We start from the raw sequence: 18,710 nt of genomic DNA, 5'->3' as shown, positions 1-18,710 counted from the left end.
TAGACTTGCCAGAAGGAGTAGAGCGAGAATAAGAAGTGATTTAAGGAAGCTTGAAGAGTGGTCAAAGATATGGCAGCTGGAATTCAATGCCAAGAAGTGCAGAGTCATGCATTTGGGGTGTGGTAAGCCAAAAGAGTTGTATTTGATGGGGGTGAAGGGCTGTTATGCACAGAGCAAGAGAGGGACCTTGGGGTGATAGTATCTAGCAACCTGAAGGCAGTGAAGTAATGTGACAAGGTGATAGCTAAAGCCAGAAGAATGCTGGGCTGCATAGAGAGGGGAATAACCGGTAAGAAAAAGGAAGGGATAATCCCCTGGTACAGGTCCTTGGTGAGGCCTCACCTGGAGTATTGTGTTCAGTTCTGGAGACCATATCTCTGAAGGGACAGAGACAGGATGGAGGTGATCCAGAGAAGGGGGACAAAAATGATGATGGGGGTGGGGGGGGGGCTCCATCAAATGACTTATGAGGAGAGTTTGAAGGGCCTAAATATGTATACCCTCGAGGAGAGGAGATGCAGGGGAGAAATTAGTAAATCACTAAAACTAGGAGTCATCACGAACTCCAATTCCAGGGAGGACAACTCAGACCCAACTTCAGGAAATATTTCTTCACAGAGAGGGTTGGTGGATGCCTGGAATGTCCTTCCAGAGGAGGTGGTGAAGACAAATTACCCCTCCCAAAGTATTAAAATAGCTCAGGACCAATTCTCCACACCCAAATCTCAAAACTATTTCCCCCACCCTCCAGAACTTCCCCTCCTCTCAAAGCCTCCCCAAGCCACAACAGCACAACTCAAGGCTTACTTTCTATTGGCTTGGTGTCCAGCTTTGCTTCAACATCAGATACCAAACCAGAAGAAGGTATGACTGGGTCCTATAGCCAATTCAGCTTGGGAAGACTTTGGGAGGTTCTTGGAGTTGTGGGTCAGTTGAAAGGGCAATAGTTTTAAAACTGGGCGAGATTGGCCCCCATGCTAATTTTTTACACTTCAGGAGGACACTTATGTGGATGTTGGTTGTCGGAAAAGGTGAAAAATGTTTTTTGTTTGTTTTTAAAGACTGACTTTGCCAGGTAGCACTTATTTCCAGTGCAGGCTGGCTAAGCTTAGGACCCTAGTCAGAGTGCTCTAATTGTAGCTAGTTAAGTCTTAGCCAGCTATATTTAGGAAGATTTTTCAGCTGAAAATCTGTCTAAAATCAACTAAAAATCAGTTTACTTTAGGAAGTTAAAATGTTGATGGCTGTGTTAAATGTTTTTTTTTTAATTGACTCACAAGAGACTAGACATAAAAATTAATCTAAGCTTTCATATACTCTGACTCAAACACCACCTATGGAGTCCTGAAACATTGAGAGGTTACAGAAAAATGACATCGCTTCCAATCACTAATTTGTCTCTATATAATGAATCCAGTGCAATAAGCAGAAAAAAAAAAAAAAAGAAGTCACCCCTTCTAGCCTTGGCCTTTTTTTTTTTTTCCTTATTTTAATCTTTCTGTAGATCAAGCAGAGGTTCAGCAGGGGCTGAACAATGGCTCAGTGGAAGCACTGAGTCCTGTCAAGTGAGAGATCAGTGTTCAATGTTTGAGCTACAGATGTTATAGAATTAACTAGAGAATAAAATTAAAAAAAAAAAAAAACCACACAACACAGGCATAGCTTTAGGTGGCAGGGTTTAACCAGAAAATCCCTACTGTGCCAGTGGGAAACACACTACCTTTTTTCAGGGTAACAAACTACCCCTCACTACGAGATCTTTCACATTGTTAGTGTATTCATTTAATTATGGACATTTTAGGTATAAGACCTGAATGCCTCCTTGAAAGTAGTTCCTTCGTTAGTGTTGCACACTGTACAATGCGTAATAAAGTAAGTTTTATATCCTTTGATCTTTACACTGCAATTTTCTCAGAGAACAAAGTAATATAACTACTAATATGCTTAAATGAAAAATGTCATCTTTCTATTTGAACATTTGTAGAGATTCTGAAATTTTATGAAGTCCATTTTATTGCTCGACTCAGAAAACAAGAAGGTAGGCGATCTAAAAAAAGCAGTTAGGAAAACACAAAAGGATTATATGCCTAAGTCTCTTTCAATCTTTATTGCAGTGGAGATGGGTTTTTTTTTAAACTTTTGCCGGACTCAGGCAGAGTTTTGCAGTCCGTGTGACGGCTGCCTCAGGGGCTTAGACTCTCATTGAAACTTGGGACCATTAATGAAGCATCAAGCTTAGAAATCAATTTCATTTAAAACAATCCAAGATGGGAGCAACTCTTCACCTGTTGTGAAAAGTGGAGCCTATACATCCGGTTTGGGGAGCAAAGGCACTGTCATTTGAATAGAGCCCACGAGATTGTGACTTTTTCAGAGCATTGAAGAGTTGCTCCCATCTTGGATTGTTTTAAATGAAATTGATTTCTAAGCTTGATGCTTCATTAATGGTCCCAAGTTTCAATGAGAGTCTAAGCCCCTGAGGCAGCCATTACACGGATGGCAAAACTTGGCCTGAGTCGGGCAAATGTTTAAAAAAAAAACCATCTCCACTGCAATAAAGACTGAAAAAGACTTGGGCATCTAATCATTTTATTGCTGGTAAATAGTCATTGTTTTATCTTACCTAAAACAGTTACAGCGCCTTTCAGGAAGTAAACTACACAAGCTATTTGCTGGTTACAGCAGGATATGCAGTCAGCTCAGGAGTAAGACATAATTAAAGTAGTGTGGTGAGAAATAAATAAGTCTACTTAGATTTAGCTTAAGCCTTTTCATTGGTAGCTCAAGATGCATTCAGGTACAGAACATGTTTCCCTGACCCCAGAACGCTTAAAAATCAGAGGGCTGAATTTTCAAAACATTGTGTGTGGATAAAACTTAGCATATACATGCTCAATTAGCCTCTACTCACGTATTTTATAAAAGTAAAAAATAAGCATTCACTTTCGCGCATGTGTGTAAAAAAGGGGCGGGCTATGGGCATTCCGGGGCACGGCCAACATTTAGGCACTATTTTAAAAGACATGCATGTACATTTGCCAAAGTACTTTTGTAATTTTACACCTGCAAATTAGCTGGCATAAATTATATTAAGTGTTTATTGTACAGTACTGATTGAGTGTGAGGTCTGGATGAATTGGGGGGGGAGATCAGACTAAAGAACCAAGAAGATCTTGATGACATGGAGAACGACTGGTGGACTAACTGGAAAACTGGTAATTTCAACACATGCATGCTTGAAAATACACCAACTTACACGTAAATTCCAGTATACGTGAATAAGTCCTACTTTATTTTCACACTAAAATATAGGCACTTATTTTTAAAATACATAGGAAAAAAGTACGTGTCGATGCATTAATGTACATTTTCAATGCATTGCATGCATTCATGCTCACGCTGAGTAGAGATATGTATTTTATAAAACGTGTGCATATCAACAGGTTATAACGTACTAGCATACATTTGCTTGAAAGTTTCTTCTATGTTTGTACATCAAGCGAAAGAGAGTGAAGTGACTTGGCCAAGGTCACATGGGGTGTCAGCAAGCTTTGCACCTTGGCTTTCCTGGTTCTCAGCCTGCTGCTCTTATCTCTATGCCTGTCCTCCCACAATGCCTGTCAAAAGAATCATTTTTCAGACTCACAGTAAGAAGCCATAGCAGTAACTATCCTGCAAGCTACAATAGCACTATTCAAAAGAGCAGGAATGCTAATGCTCCTAAAAAATATATTTTCATCCCAGTGCAAGGGAACTTTAAAAAAAATCTTCTCACTTTTTTGCTATTCTTTAACTCGCTAAGTTGCTTGGTATTTATTTTGTTTGGCATGTTGTCTTTTTGTATTCTGGTTTACTTGTTCTATTCCTTTTTTACTTTTCTGACTTAAGGGCCAGATGCCAAATTCTAAGTGCTCAGATGATCTGACTCCCACAATTTTGCCATCCTGGTTAATCTTCACACAAGCTGCCTATTCTGTTTTCTTTAAATTTGTATGAAAAATGTAAAAAGACATAGGAAATTTACTTATCTCCTAAAATAAGTGGAATAAGCATCTCCCTGCACTGGTAATGTGCCCAATGTCATGCTGTACTCATTCCGGTAAGCACACAGAATGAACAGGATAAGGATCCTAGTCACTTGAGTAATCACCAGCATAAGTACAAAAGGTACAGCTATACAGCCAACTTGTGCTATATTCACAGCTTTCAAAAAATTGATATGACTGTGTATACAGGGCCACTGGGGAGCAACTATAAGAACATAAGTTGCTATACTTGACTACCACAGCACAGTGAACCAATGATTTCAATGTATTGTCCACTATGATGTCTAGATCTTTTTCCTAGATGGTAACTCCTAACATTGTGTAAATAAAGCATGGGATATTTTTCCCTATATGCATCACCTTGCCCTTGTCCACTTTACATTTCATTTGCCATTTGGACACCCAAGCTTCTAATCTCTAAGAGTGCTCCTGCAATTTATCCCTGTCTGATTTAACTACTTTGATCACCTTACTTGTCATTCCCTTTTCCAAATCATTTATAAATATATTAAAAAGCAATGGTCCAAGAACAGATCCCCGAGCAATCCACTTTTTACCTCTCTCCAATGAGAAAACTGACCATTTAATCCTACTATGTTTCCTGCAGCTAAATCTCTCAAACTATAGCTATCCAGTCGGAGATCCTATTTGTATTCTTTGAAAATTCAAGAAACATCCTAATCACATGTTTACTTTTTTGGAAGTTAAAGGGTAGGCTCCTTTCTACTGTGGCCACACCTCTTGTTTCACACGCTGATCTTTCAGGAATAGAAGCACAAACTTCTGTCATTTAGTGGCACAAAAGAACTCTACTTTAGAATAGCAACACGCATTGTGATAAACTGAAAGATCCTAATTTTTAGTTAAAATACTTTCAGGAGTTATAACATATAAAAAGAGCAATACCTTGTAAAAACTATACCAAATGAAACAAATTTGAAAAAGCAATACCTTTTAACAGTTTCATTTTGTAAACTAAATTCATATGTAGTTCAAAGAAAAAAAAAAAAAAAAAGCAGCCTTCATCCTGATTCCTTTTAAACTTGCTTCTTCCACACATCAAAATTCAATGTTTTGAAAGTCACTTACCCAACATTATGGAACTAGGTAAATGAGTAAGCTGTAAAGTCACAACAAGTGGTTCTGCTAACAGCTAGCATTATAAACAGGTACAGCACACCTAAGTAAGGATAGTAATTTAAAATAGAAGGTGTGGACCAAAAAACAAATAGAACACCACACCTTTCTATTTTCAACCAGAAATCAGATGACTACAAAACATATAATTTTGATTAAAGAAGGGCACCTGAACAGTGGCAAATAAGAACATGATCAAAAAGTCAACAAGTTGCTATGCCTAGGAGTGTTCTAACTAATCAGGGATAATACAAAGGTCATTACCTATCACAAAATAAAATCACCACATTCCTCCTAGCTAAGGAGCCTGGATTGTATGAGTGGTTTATCATATTCCTACTGCATGAGAAATTGCAGAACAATTTACATTCAGAGTTAGGAATTGCATATAGCAGGTGAAAAGGAAGCCTACTGGCATGCAACGTATGCATTTAAAACATAACAAATTGTAGTTCAGCATCTGCAGTATAAGCCTAGAAAGAAATCCCATATACTGCAGTTGATATGCTTCTTTCTCCAATATTATATTCTCAGTTACTTAGCTTTTCCTGTTTCATGTCTCTCTCAGCAGAAAAACCCTGCATGAAATGAGGATAATTTTCAGTCTATATACGGAAGTTGGCAAAAATGCACATTAAATTACTCTGAAAATTGGTATGGACTTATAAACATGAAAGTCAACTTTGAAAATTATCCGAAATAAGGTGCACAAAACTTACCAGCACAGAAAGTTACACCTCCTCTTTGCAAAACATAACTAGTGCATGTGAATTTACATATTTTAAAATAAAAAGTATGTACAGAAATTCAAAATATGCCCCTAATCTAACCCTCAGAATGCCTATTTTTAGGGTCAAGGGTGGGTTTTACTATGTACTGCATATTACAGATCATATCGTACTGCATGATACAGCTCATATCGTAACCAGTACGATATGATCTGTTTCATGAATGTCGGCATAAAAAAGTATTAAATAAATAAATATTGAGAATTATTCTTAACCCACTTTGACGTATATGGAATTGTGAAATTTATTTATTTTATTTCATCAGCTTTATATACTGACATTCAAATTAATTTCATGTCGGATTACAATAACAGAATTTGCTGTAGCAAAATTCAACATAAAACAATTATAATAAACCCATTATACATCTTGTATAATTTTGCCTACACCAAGTAAAATATTTAAACTCCATAGTTCAAAATATATCAAACATTAAAAAATATATATATATTACTTAATAGAATTACTCATACGTTAACTAAAATAAATCACTTTAAAAATATTACTAATAAAACACCTAAGTTAAAAGCTACACTAAATGCAAAAAAAAAAAAAAAAAAAATTTTAAAGCAAATTAATATAATAAGGTGTTAATTGGCTTGATTAAAAGCCTGCTCAAATAGACAAGTTTTTATCTGTTTCTTGAAGCTGATCATATTTGCCTCTGTGCGAATTTCAACAGGTAATGAATTCCACAACTTTGGTCCCGCCAGCGACAGTGACCTCTCCCTCACTGAACCAAGATGAGCCAGTTTTGGTGATGGTATTGTCAGTAAAGCTTGGCCGAGCGATCTCAAGTTCCGGGATGGGACGTGGATGCGTAATGAGGCATTTAACCATTCAGTATTATTCCCGTATATAGCTTTATGAATTAAAGTTAAACACTTACATTGGTTACCAGTCCAGTTTTGCATTCAATATAACTTCATCAGAGCGGGGGAAACATGATCAAACTTATTTGTATTGGACAAGAGTCGTGCCGTGGCATTTTGCAGCAGCTGAAGCGATCGGATAGTTAACATTGGCACACCCAATAATAGCGCATTACAATAATCTAATTTTGGTAGAATCAAGACCTGTAAAACAATACGAAAATCGTTTGAATGCAATAATACGGAAGGAGTGGAGAGAATGAGACGGGATTTAAGGAAGCTAGAAGAGTGGGCGAAGATATGGCAGCTGAGATTCAATGCCAAGAAGTGCAAAGTCATGCATATGGGGAGTGGCAATCCGAATGAACTGTATTCTATGGGGGGGGGGGGAGGGGAAGGCTGATGTGCACGGAGCAGGAAGAGACCTTGGGGTGATGTGTCTAATGATCTAAAGTCGGCGAAACAATGTGACAAGGCGATAGCAAAAGCCAGAAGAATGCTGGGCTGCATAGAGTGAGGAATATCGAGTAAGAAAAGGGAAGTGATTATCCCCTTGTACAGGTCCTTGGTGAGGCCTCACCTGGAGTACTGTGTTCAGTTCTGGAGACCATATCTACAAGGAGACAGAGACAAGATGGAAGCGGTACAGAGAAGGGTGACCAGAAAGGTGGAGGGTCTTCATCGAATGACTTATGAGGAGAGATTGAAGAATCTAAATATGTACACCCTGGAAGAAAGGAGGAGCAGGGGTGATATGATTCAAACTTTCAGATACTTGAAAGGTTTTAACAATCCAAAGACGACAAACCTTTTCCGTCAAAAACCTTTTCCGTCAAAAAAAATCAGCAGAACCAGGGGTCACGAGCTGAAGCTCCAGGGAGGAAGACTCAGAACCAATGTCAGGAAGTATTTCTTTACGGAGAGGGTGGTGGATGCCTGGAATGCCCTTCCAGAGGAAGTGGTGAAGACCAGAACTGTGAAGGACTTCAAAGGGGCGAGGGATAAACACTGTGGATCCATCAAGTCTAGAGGACGTGAATGAAGAGGGGGTGGTTCGCGGGAATGAAGGCTACTACTTGGAGATAATACCCTTATTCAATATACATACACACGGTTAATGCGACTCCAACATTGCTCTAAGCTTCAACGGTAAGAGGAAATGTGTGAAAAAAAAAAAAGGATTTGCATTCACAAAAAAGCAGGGTGTAGCTTGCTTGTTACGGCAGTTACTACCCCCAAACCAAATAAGCCTGATACTTCACTTTCAACGCATAGCCAGCATGGCTCTCTGCTTCAACAACAGGGGCAATGTAGAAAAGAGGATCTATATATAGACAACAACCAACAAGGACTGAATTACATAGTCGAGTAAACAAAAGCATGGGTGTAGCTTGCTTATTGAGGCAGATACTACCCCTAACTAAGCTACATATTCAATTAGATGCAGTTCCAACACTGCTCTCTACATTAATGGTGGGGTAGAAGGGAAATAGAACTAAAAGGTACTAAGAGCCAAGCGTAACAAGAGGGAAAAAAAAAGTGCATGGCTTGCTGGGCAGACTGGATGGGCCATTTGGTCTTCTTCTGTCGTCATTTCTATGTTTCTATGTTATATTAATGGCTTCAATTTTTTTAAAATTTGCAATTTATAAAAGCCGTCTTTTGAGATAGCTTTTATTGTTGCTTTCATGCTCAACTCTGAGTCAAGAATACAGCCCAAATCTCTAGCTTCACGTTGGATCTTATATGTAGGGGTGCAGGTTAGAATGTCAGCCTCTATTTTCTCTGTAACTTTGTTGCAGATAAGCAGCATTTCGGTTTTGAAATTATTAAGGGCTAGTGACATATGTGTAAGGAGCTATTTTATTGATTTATAATACATGTCCCAGAGTTTCAATGTAGCAGACAAGGAATCTTTTATAGGTATCAGAATTTGAACATCATCTGCAAACAAAAAATGCACCAGCCCGAGTCCCACTAAAAATCTGCACAATGGGGCCATATAAATATTAAACAGGGTTGGTGATAGAGAGGAACCCTGTGGCACTCCAGTGTGGAGGTCTACTACCTTGGATTCTACTGTTCCCAATTTGACTACATATGATCTATTAGTGAGATAAGATTTAAACCAAGCCAATGTTTTGTCTGAAAGGCCAATTTCCTGAAGTCTTGTAGTAAGAGCTTCATGATTGACGGTGTCAAATGCCGCCAAGATATCTAACAAAATTAGAAGATAGTTAATATTCTGATCAAAGCCTCTTTGAATAGTATCGGATAATGAAATTAGGAGAGTTTCCGTATTGTGACATTTCCAGAAACCATATTGTGATGGAAAAAGCAATCGATTTTCTTCTAAATGGTCCATAAGCTGCCGATTGGCCACCTTTTCAAGTAGCTTGGCCAAGAAAGGAAGTATAGATATTGGACGATAATTAGCCAAAATCTCCAGATCTAGTTGGGCTTTTTTCAAAATAGCCTAAAATGTGCAGTAGTGAAACCTATCTGGAAATATGCCCTCTTCTAATGACAAGTTAATGATATCAGCCAACAGTTTGGCTATGATGTCTTGAAGATGTTTAATAGGCATCTCGTCCAAAGGGTGATTGGCAGGTGTCATCTTTTTAATAAGATTAACAATTTCTATAGAAGAAACTATCAAATGTTGAAATTGTTGAAATATCAAGTTGTAATAAGATTTTGTGCACATAAAAAATATGCATAAAATCAGTTTACACAAACACTTATGGACACCAACTGCAAGAAATATTATAACAATTTACATGTTTCATGCATGTACACAGCTTTGAAAATTAACCCTCATATTGGACACAGAGCAAGATACAAAAAGGGTTAAACTGGCACCAGTTTGAAACAACCATAGCTACTGTTCATTTGAGCATCTTTCATATTAATTTATAATTCAATCTTTAAAAAAAACAAAACCCCACATCTATCTAAAATGAAGTATATCTTACATTCCCTCATCTTGATTGGATTTGAAAAATATTTGTTGGAGCATTATAAAAAGACAGGTTGGGCTCAGAGGTAAATGTTAATTCTTGCTACATTACTGTGATTTTAGCCTCAATCCCAAAGTCAGCATCCCAACTACAGTTTTGGTTTGTTTTTGGGGTTTTTTTTAAATCTATTTCTCTTAGTCCTAACCTCCTTTCTAGAAAAATCACATCCCCCTGCATACTTGTCTCCCTATATTTAACTTTCCTAAGGAAGCTCCTTTAGAGTTGCAGCCAGAAAGTCTACCATGAGGAGAGTGAATACACATTTACATTTCAGACGGTGTTTTTTTTATTTAAGATAACTGAATTATGAACAAATATGAAATATGCATAAATGGACAGCAGTTACAGCTAAGTCTTGAGGATTAGCACCACTGCATATAAATTCCAACTTAATGTGCTGATTCAACCTTTTTTTGCATCTCTCTGCATAAATACTACAGATATAAAATGGTATTATTACATGTTATGTGTACACTCTATACATTGCATATTAGAAAGTAGGAAGAGAGACACTCAGTAAAATGGGTTAAAGTTCGAGTGCTGCCAACACTTACCTCATTAAAAACAGGGATTTAAAGATTTGGGTGTATGAAAAGCCTGATGACTTTAAAAAATAATGGATTGAATTAACCACACTAAACAAGGATTATATATTCTTCAGGTGCAAATTACATCTTTGTTTGAATGATCTTTGCCAAATTAGACCACAAATGTGAAAACTGTGTTATTCTTGTGGTCTATTCTCTCTCTTCTGCTCAAACATATATTATGCTCTCTGTGAAAGAGCCTCTTCCTGCTCTAATATATGTTTCTTAACTGGGAACCTAGATGTGCTTTAAAAATGATAAGACCTAGTCCCTTACCATGAATGAGCATCTCCAAACCACCAGCTCTATTTAACCTTGAGGAGGTTCTTTATTTCTTTGGATGGGTGGGGAAACAGACTGAATAAAATCTCCAGTACACCCAAATTGAAAACATAAAACACTTGTTGTGCTCTCTGAACACATGATGATAACACTAAATCAGCCTGTCCTCTTGCTCAGTTTAAAATGATCAGGATGCCAACAACCTGGTTTATCTTTGGCAATCTTCTCTTCATATTAACTTTAGATACCCTGGCTAATATGAAATCTTTTGTGTATTAAGCGCCGGAAATGCGTTCCATGGCCATGTATCTTGTGCTTGTATTATTTTGCTGGTGGCAAAGTTGAGTGCCCGTTTTCCCAACTCACGCTGACAGCCACCTCTCCTGTGCGCCTGATGTCAAGGAACTGCTAGGGATGCACAATTTTCTCAGGTCCCTCCTTTTTAGCGCAAACCCTCATTTAAATATTACATTGCATCCAGGAGAGATAGCTGGGCATGCGTTAGGTAAACTTGATGCTCAGCATTCAGAGCATGTTTTCTACGCACAAATGTTACATCGGCCCCTTTGTTAATGCCTCCCTTTCTGAAAGCCAATTGCCATCTTTGCTAAAAACTGCGTCCGTTTGTTTCATTGAAGAAGGCTAATTTGAAGACACTGGATCCTTCTAGCTACTGCCTATCTCCTCTCTACCCCTTTTCTCTAAAATAATTGAAAAAACTGTGTGTGTTTTTCCATCAATAAGCAGGCTGGATTAGCCATGCTGTCTTTGGTGATGTCATCCAATGGCACACGATGCAGAACCTTCTTTAAGCACACAGAGCTCTGATGCTCTGCACACGCGCAGCAGTTCTCGTGCAATTGACTGGAGCGGAGTCTCCTCAGTTTTTTTTTTCCCCCCACGCCAAGGCACAGTCGTGTGGAGATCCTTCTCATGTTCTCCTCAGATTTTTCACTTTTCACTACTCGTGTATCCAAAAACAGCATTTATCAGTGCTCATCATATCCAAAAAGACCCCTGGCTTTAAGTATTGCCAATGTGGGCATATTATGTCCATCACAGATAGACATAATTATTTATATTTGTCTGGGCCCAGACCATGACGAGGCTACATGTCACCACGCGCTCAACGTCAGAGAGCCCGGAAGACTGCCCGACGAGAAAGGCTTATCGTCGGCATCAGGCAGTTGTGTCCCCTTTCCACGGCAGTCCACTCAGTCATCCCCAGGCCCAAAGATGCATCACCAGGACACACAGCGGCGCGCTGCATCCATAGGCCCATCAGAAAGGCCTACAGGGACTTCAAAACAAAAAGCGAAGCACCCTAAACTGCATGAAGCCATAACTCTGTAAGCCAAGTGTGGAGTTTCAGTGGCCAGAAAGTCAGAAGCATATTAAAAAAAAAAATTCTCAAAAGCACTGTCTTTGTGCTTTTATCATGAATATACATTATCTGCTGACATCTGTGGATCAGCGAAACAAATGTTTTAAAGAAATATATTCAATGTGGGTTTATTTTTTCAGCATCTTATCCACCTGTCTCTTCCCTTCCACCACATGTGCAACAAGATGATTACAATGACTGTTTTCTTCCTACCTTGCTCCATGGATCGATTTGCTACAAGATTAGTGAATAGGGAAGAAGAGTGGAAAAAGCAATTTAGAAATAACCTAACGGGGTATGAAATGTGGGTTTCAAATTCCCAGTTTTGATCTAGACAAAGGACACGGCAACCGAATTTTGTGAAATTTACAGTTTATCTAACTTGTCCAAAATTTGTACACGCCACTGGATATTTGTACTCTTTCTTCCCAACTTAAATTTTAGGACACATTATGTATATAAATTTGCTATAGTGCCTTCATGCCTAATGCTCTTTTCCTACGTGCACCCTCTTTTGTACCTCCCAGTTCTTCTTCACCCTATTTTTTGTAACTGCTCTCTTCCTTCTTTGTTTTCCCCCTGTTACATGTAAACCGGCATGATATCTCTGATGAAGGTCGGTCAAGAAAAAAACATTAATAAATAATAAAATATTTGGAAATGTAAACAAAATTTTCATGCTTGTCTTGTTCAAAAATTACTGAACAACAACTACTAAACCAGAGGTTGCCAATGTTTTTTTGGCAGTACCAACAAACATGAAATATTTCCTTTGCAGATGACTGCACACTAAATTCTGGTGAAGGAGGGCCACGTCCCACCAAAATAACCATTATTGCCAATGTTTGTTGTACAGTGCCAGCACTGTATTTTCAAAACTCACAGGCTATACATGTGAGACCAGCACAGCTGGCCCAAAAATTCTGAAAAGGTTCATGTTGCCATCATTGTACAGCTGGAGGTGTGCATGTGCTCACATGTGGCAGGGGTTTGTCAACCCCTGTAGTAAACCAAGTTTCAGAAGTTTGGCAGATTGGATCTTATATGTCAAAAACAAGTGAAAATTGTGAAGCCTTGACAACTGGCACTACTGCTCACAAGTTTAAAACTTGGGCTGTTTCAATTCCTTTGCCTTTCTATCACCCTATGCCCAATAAATGCATGTATATTTTTCTGAGAAATATAACTATGGTATCCATTCATAGGGGCGGATTTTCAGAGCCCTGCTCGCCTAAATCCGCCCAAATCCGGGCGGATTTAGGCGAGCAGGGCCCTGCGCGCCGGTAAGCCTATTTTACATAGGCCTACCGGCGCGCGCAGAGCCCCGGGACTCGCGTAAGTCCCGGGGTTTTCGGAGGGGGCGTGTCGGGGGCGGGCCCGAACCGCGCCGCATTTTCGGGGCGTGTCGGGAGCGTTCCGGGGGCGGGCCCGGGGGCGTGGCTACGGCCCGGGGCGGCCCGGGGGGCATGGCCGCGCCCTCCGGACCCGCCCCCAGATCGCGTCCCGGCGCGCTAGCGGCCCGCTGGCGCGCGGGGATTTACTTCTCCCTCCGGGAGGCGTAAATCCCCCAACAAAGGTAAGGGGGGGGTTTAGACAGGGCCGGGCGGGTGGGTTAGGTAGGGGAAGGGAGGGGAAGGTGAGGGGAGGGAACGGGGGTAGGCTGCGCGGCTCGGCGCGCGCCGGCTATACGAAATAGATAGCCTTGCGCGCGCCGATCCCGGATTTCAGCGGATACGCGCGGCTCTACTGAAATCCAGCGTACTTTTGTTTGCGACTGGAGCACCAACAAAAGTACGCCTATTCGCGGTTTTTGAAAATCTACCCCATAATGAACATAATCAAGAAAAAAAAGTACTCAATTAGATTTGATGACTAGATTATTAATTTTATTTCTCAAACTGGAAAACATATACAGACACAAAAAGGGGTTGAATTAGTGCAAGCATGAAAAATCTGAAAAAAATGCATGAATAGAAAGCATCTTGTCAATTGGTGCTACCACTCACAAGTTTCAAAACTTGTACTAATTCAACCTCTTTTTATGTCTTCTCCATAAAACCAGAAACTTGTCTGCAGAACAGCTACACTGTGTTCTAAAGTACCTGTTTCAGGGCAACTCAAACAGAAAAAAAAGAAACATATCTGGTATAGGCATTTCAGATCCCAGGATGAAAGCAGTGTACCCACTATACTCATCCCAGGACCCAAATGTCATTTGGATTTTCCTAGATTCTTATTCTGGCTTTTACTAAACTGCTGAGAACCACCAGAAAGTTTTAAAACTAATACTGGAATGCAAATAAAGGTATGGTAAAAATCCATTCTAATAATACAAAACACCAACCTAATGTAAGCCAACATCCAACTCTTGCTTCATCTTATCACCTTTTGCACAGATATGGGTGGGAAGGGTCACAGCTCAAAGTTTGCTAATCTTTGGCCTAATTATAAGGAGAAGCCAAGATTCAAATTCCACTGACAGTCCTTGTGACCTTGGGTAAGTCATTTCACTCTCTATTACATCAGGCACAAATGTAGAGGCCAATGTAATAACATGAACTCAGTAGTTTAACCCGCGACTACGTGCACATTTGTGTGTGCACAAACTTTACTGCAAGGAGATTTGCACCCAATGTGCATTTAAATTAGTGCCTCACATGGAAATTCCATATTAATGAGGGCATTACTCCTCACTGCAGAGAGGGATGCTGGCTCACCTCATGTTTTTTTGCTCAGCACTGGAAATTTACCTCCCAGTCCAAGGTGGACTAAACTTTCCAGGGATAATATTAGTCTACGGTCAGAAATTGGAGTTCCAGTGGGTATTTTATGCACAGAAAACATACTCTGATCATATAAAACCATGCTTTCTAGGCAGAAAACGTGATTTTTAGACACAAGATCACGCGTTTTGTACTAAACCTTCTCTTTGCGCATATTTTCTGGTTTGAGCACATTTTTTTTTAACTCTCTAGATACTTGAGCACATCAGTGCTGACAGTAGCCCTGGAAATTTCAGTCCACCTTGGACTGGAAGTTAAGTTTCCAGTGCTGAGAAAAAAACAAACAAACCATGATGTGAGCCAGCGTACCTCTCAGCAATGAGGAGTCATATCTAATGCCATCAGTGCTCATGCATCAGAGTTAATAAAAAATGAAGAAGCTGCATGCTGAATTTCAGCACACAGACAGTATTAATAATCAGCTCGTTGCATTAACCTCTTAGATTGTGACCCGTCTGGGGATTGGAAAAATACCAACAGTGCCTAAAGGTAACATACATTGTTACCAATGAAAAGGAATGGGCTAAACCTAAATAAACATAAAACGACTGCCAAGTACATAATGCAATACAAGTCAGTGATGCTACCCAAAGGTCAAGGCATAGGGACAGCGGATGGCCGCCCCCATTCCCTACACCTGTCCTAATCCTCATGCACTTCCTCGCCACCATCAGCCGCAGGATGCTGGGCTAGACGGATATTTTGCTAACCCAGCTTAGCAATTATTATGAAAGAAGACAATCCTGACCATAAAAGGGAGCGTTTCTACTTTTCCAGGAAAAGCCGTCCTGAATAGCCCAGGGGAGAGAACGGGGATTCGGCTCCATAGCCGAGCACAAAGCCTGAAGGCGCCCCCCCCCCCCTTCCCCTTCGCAGAAAAAGCGAGCAGGCGCTTACAGGGTTTCTTGGCATCCTTAATCTTCATCTCGGCCCCGACAGGCTCTCTTCCCGGGGAGTCTCCGAGCACCTTCCGCGCCCTCACGCGGCGGTGACTGCCGACCTGCGCGGCCTTCGGCACTCCGACGGAGAAGCGGCAGGGACGGGCAAGCCGCAGTCAGAAGAAAATGGCACTGAGAGCGAGGGAGGAAGGGGCTGGGGCTGCGGCTGCGAGCAGGCGCCTCCCACCGCGCGAGCCTAACAACAGCGCCTCAGCAACGCGGGCGGCGGCGACGTCCAGGCCCCGCCTGACCTCCTCAGCCTCTGCCCCCGCAAACGGCCTCCGTCTTGTCTGCGGCTGAAAGCCCCTCAAGCCAGCCGAGACGACCCCCCGCCCTTCCCCAAACCCCATCCGGACCCCCTTAGCGCGCCGGTTTATCGCCTGTAGCCACCCGCAACCCTCCGGGACTTGTAGTTTAATCAAGAACAAAGGAGCCTTCGGTTGTTGACAAAATGGCGCCCTGAAGAAATACAATTCCCAGAAAACGCTGCGGTCGATTGAGTAACAAGTACAGTGTGCATACTAACAAGAGGCGCTTTTTGTTCTTTTTATTGTAAATGGCCGTATTTTAGGACTGACGTGGTGAGGGCAAGCATCAATCTGAATTCCGTTTTGCTTAGTGTTCACGAGCCGAATGGGGATTTAAACGATGGGGAGGAGGTGGGTGGGACTAACACATAGCGAAGGATTCTGCTTATGGAAAACCGTCTTTTGCTTCCCTTTCTACTCCCAATACTCCGTGTTGCCAATTCAGCTATTTTGTAGCTAGATCTGGCGACTTTTTGAACCAAATGGAGCTTTTACAGCTGTGAATGAGACAGAAAGCTAATTTAGCCTTTTGTGGACATTTTAGCTACAAATAGCGACTTTCACAGCTCTAAAATTTCCATCGAGCTCCCGGCCTACAGAGCAGATCTGGAAGCAGAAGTGCAAGGGTGGGAGACCTCTGGCTAGAATGGGGCAGGAAAGTACAAAAGAGTGAGACCTCATTTGGCTAGAGTGCGATGGTGGCTGATTCTATTCTCTCTTCCCTTGCTACAGCCCCTTATTCCACTCTCTCTTCCCTTGCTACAGCCCCTTTTTCCACAGAACAGGCTCTGCTGGTTCAGTCTCTCTCCTATCCACCCACCACGGAGGAATCTGATGGCATCACAGCTGAGTTCTCTCTATCAGAAGGAGAAAGAACAATTCACAGTCCGCAAAAAAAAAAAAGCAAAAGCTGCAGCAACTTTATCACCTTATGATAGCAGCAGAAGAACAGAAAACAAGAAGAGGGCTATAGCATCATAGAAATGACGGCAGAAAAAGACCAAATGGCCCATCCAATCTGCCCAGCAAGCTTTCACACTTTTTTTTTTCTCCTTTCTCATACTTATCTGTTACTCTTGGCATTTAGTAACCTTTTGGTTCTATTTCCCATCCACCCCCCCCCCCATTAATGTAACCTTCCACCCCCACCATTAATGTAGAGAGCAGGGCAGGAACTGCTTCTAAGTGAAGTATGTAGCTTAATTGCAGGCCGATACAGTAAAGTCCTTGGGAGAGCGGGCAAACGCCCGCTCTCCTGTGCGCGCGATTCTCTATTCAAATGAGGCCCGACGGTAAAAACAGGCAAAAGGAGGCGCTAGGGACACTAGCACGTCCCTAGCGCCTCCTTTTGCACCGGAGCGGCGGCTGTCAGTGGGTTTGACAGCCGACGCTCAATTTTGCCAGCATTGGTTCTCGAGCCCGCTGACAGCCACGGGCTCGGAAACCGGATGCCAGCAAAATTGAGCGTCCGGTTTTCGGCCCGACAGGCGTGGGCCGAATTCAAATTTTTTTTTTTTTTACTTTTTTTACTCTTCGGGACCTACGACTTAATATCGCTTTGATATTAAGTCGGAGGGTCACAGAAAAGCAGTTTTTACTGCTTTTCTGTGCACTTTCCCGGTGCCGGAAGAAATTAGCGCCTAACTTTGGGTCGGCACTAATTTCTGAAAGTAAAATGTGCGGCTTGGCTGCACATTTTACTTTCTGTATCCCGCGTGCATACCTAATAGGGCCATCAACATGCATTTGCATGTTGAGGGCCCTATTAGGTGCCGCGGGTTGGACGCGCGTTTTCTTCCCCTTACTGAATAAGGGGTAAGGGAAAATGCGCGTCCAAGAGCAGGCTAACTGCGCTCCGTCGGAGCGCACTGTACTGTATCGGCCTGCTAGTGGGGTTCAAAAGAGAGTTGGGCAAGTTCCTGAAGGAAAAGTCCCTTGACAATTATTAGCCAGGTGGACTTGGGAAAACCAGCACTGATCCCTGGCAGTGAGATACAAGAAATAAATCAACTATTGGTGATCTGATGAGTACTTTTGACCCAAACTGGCCACTGTTTGAGCCAGAATGATGGGCTGCATTGACCATGAATGGAACCAGCATGACATTTCTTATGTTCTTAAGACTATCAGAGCTTGGCTATCAGGAGGTTGCCCCAGATTGAATGTGTGTACCTAGAGAGGCTAGACCTGAGGTGTGATGGTGGAGCCCAGGGACTGGACAAGAGCCTGGAGGGAGATGTGAAGTAGGAAGACCAGACCTGGATAGCAAGGCAGGAACACTGGAATGGGACAGCAAGGCAGGAGCACTGGAACAGAGTCAGGATCAGAGGCCAGACAAATTACGCTTCTTCGGGATGGATGCCAAGACTAACAACTGTATACCTTCTGGGAGTGTTTTATATGTTTGTCTCAATTTGAGATACATCCAATGGTGGTCCAATGGGACTGGAGGCTTATCTAGCTTTCCCTAGTATAGTGGGTAAAATGCTAGTGGGTTGTTTCAAGGTCAGGGTGGTAGGGATGGGAAGGGGGCGATTGCTGGCTTCTGCAGGAATCAAGGTACTG

The 18,710-nt window shown here is 41.5% G+C and overlaps 1 protein-coding gene across 3 annotated transcripts in view; it reads right to left on the bottom strand.

Moving 5' to 3' along the window:
* Positions 1 to 16,144, bottom strand: part of PANK3 (pantothenate kinase 3) — a 196,651-nt gene extending 180,507 nt beyond the window's left edge. For all 3 annotated transcript variants that reach the window (XM_029583219.1, XM_029583221.1, XM_029583220.1), the window contains exon 1: positions 15,797 to 16,144. In XM_029583219.1, the coding sequence (XP_029439079.1) occupies positions 15,797 to 15,824 (28 nt within the window). In that variant the 5' untranslated portion in view covers positions 15,825 to 16,144. The remainder of the gene's footprint in view (positions 1 to 15,796) is intronic.
* Positions 16,145 to 18,710: the final 2,566 nt, after the last annotated feature.

This window comes from Rhinatrema bivittatum, chromosome 18, assembly GCF_901001135.1.
Source record: "Rhinatrema bivittatum chromosome 18, aRhiBiv1.1, whole genome shotgun sequence".
Classification (NCBI taxonomy): Eukaryota; Metazoa; Chordata; class Amphibia; order Gymnophiona; family Rhinatrematidae; genus Rhinatrema; species Rhinatrema bivittatum.
The sequence above is the reverse complement of the archived record's forward strand: the minus strand, read 5'-3'. Positions and strand labels throughout refer to the sequence as shown.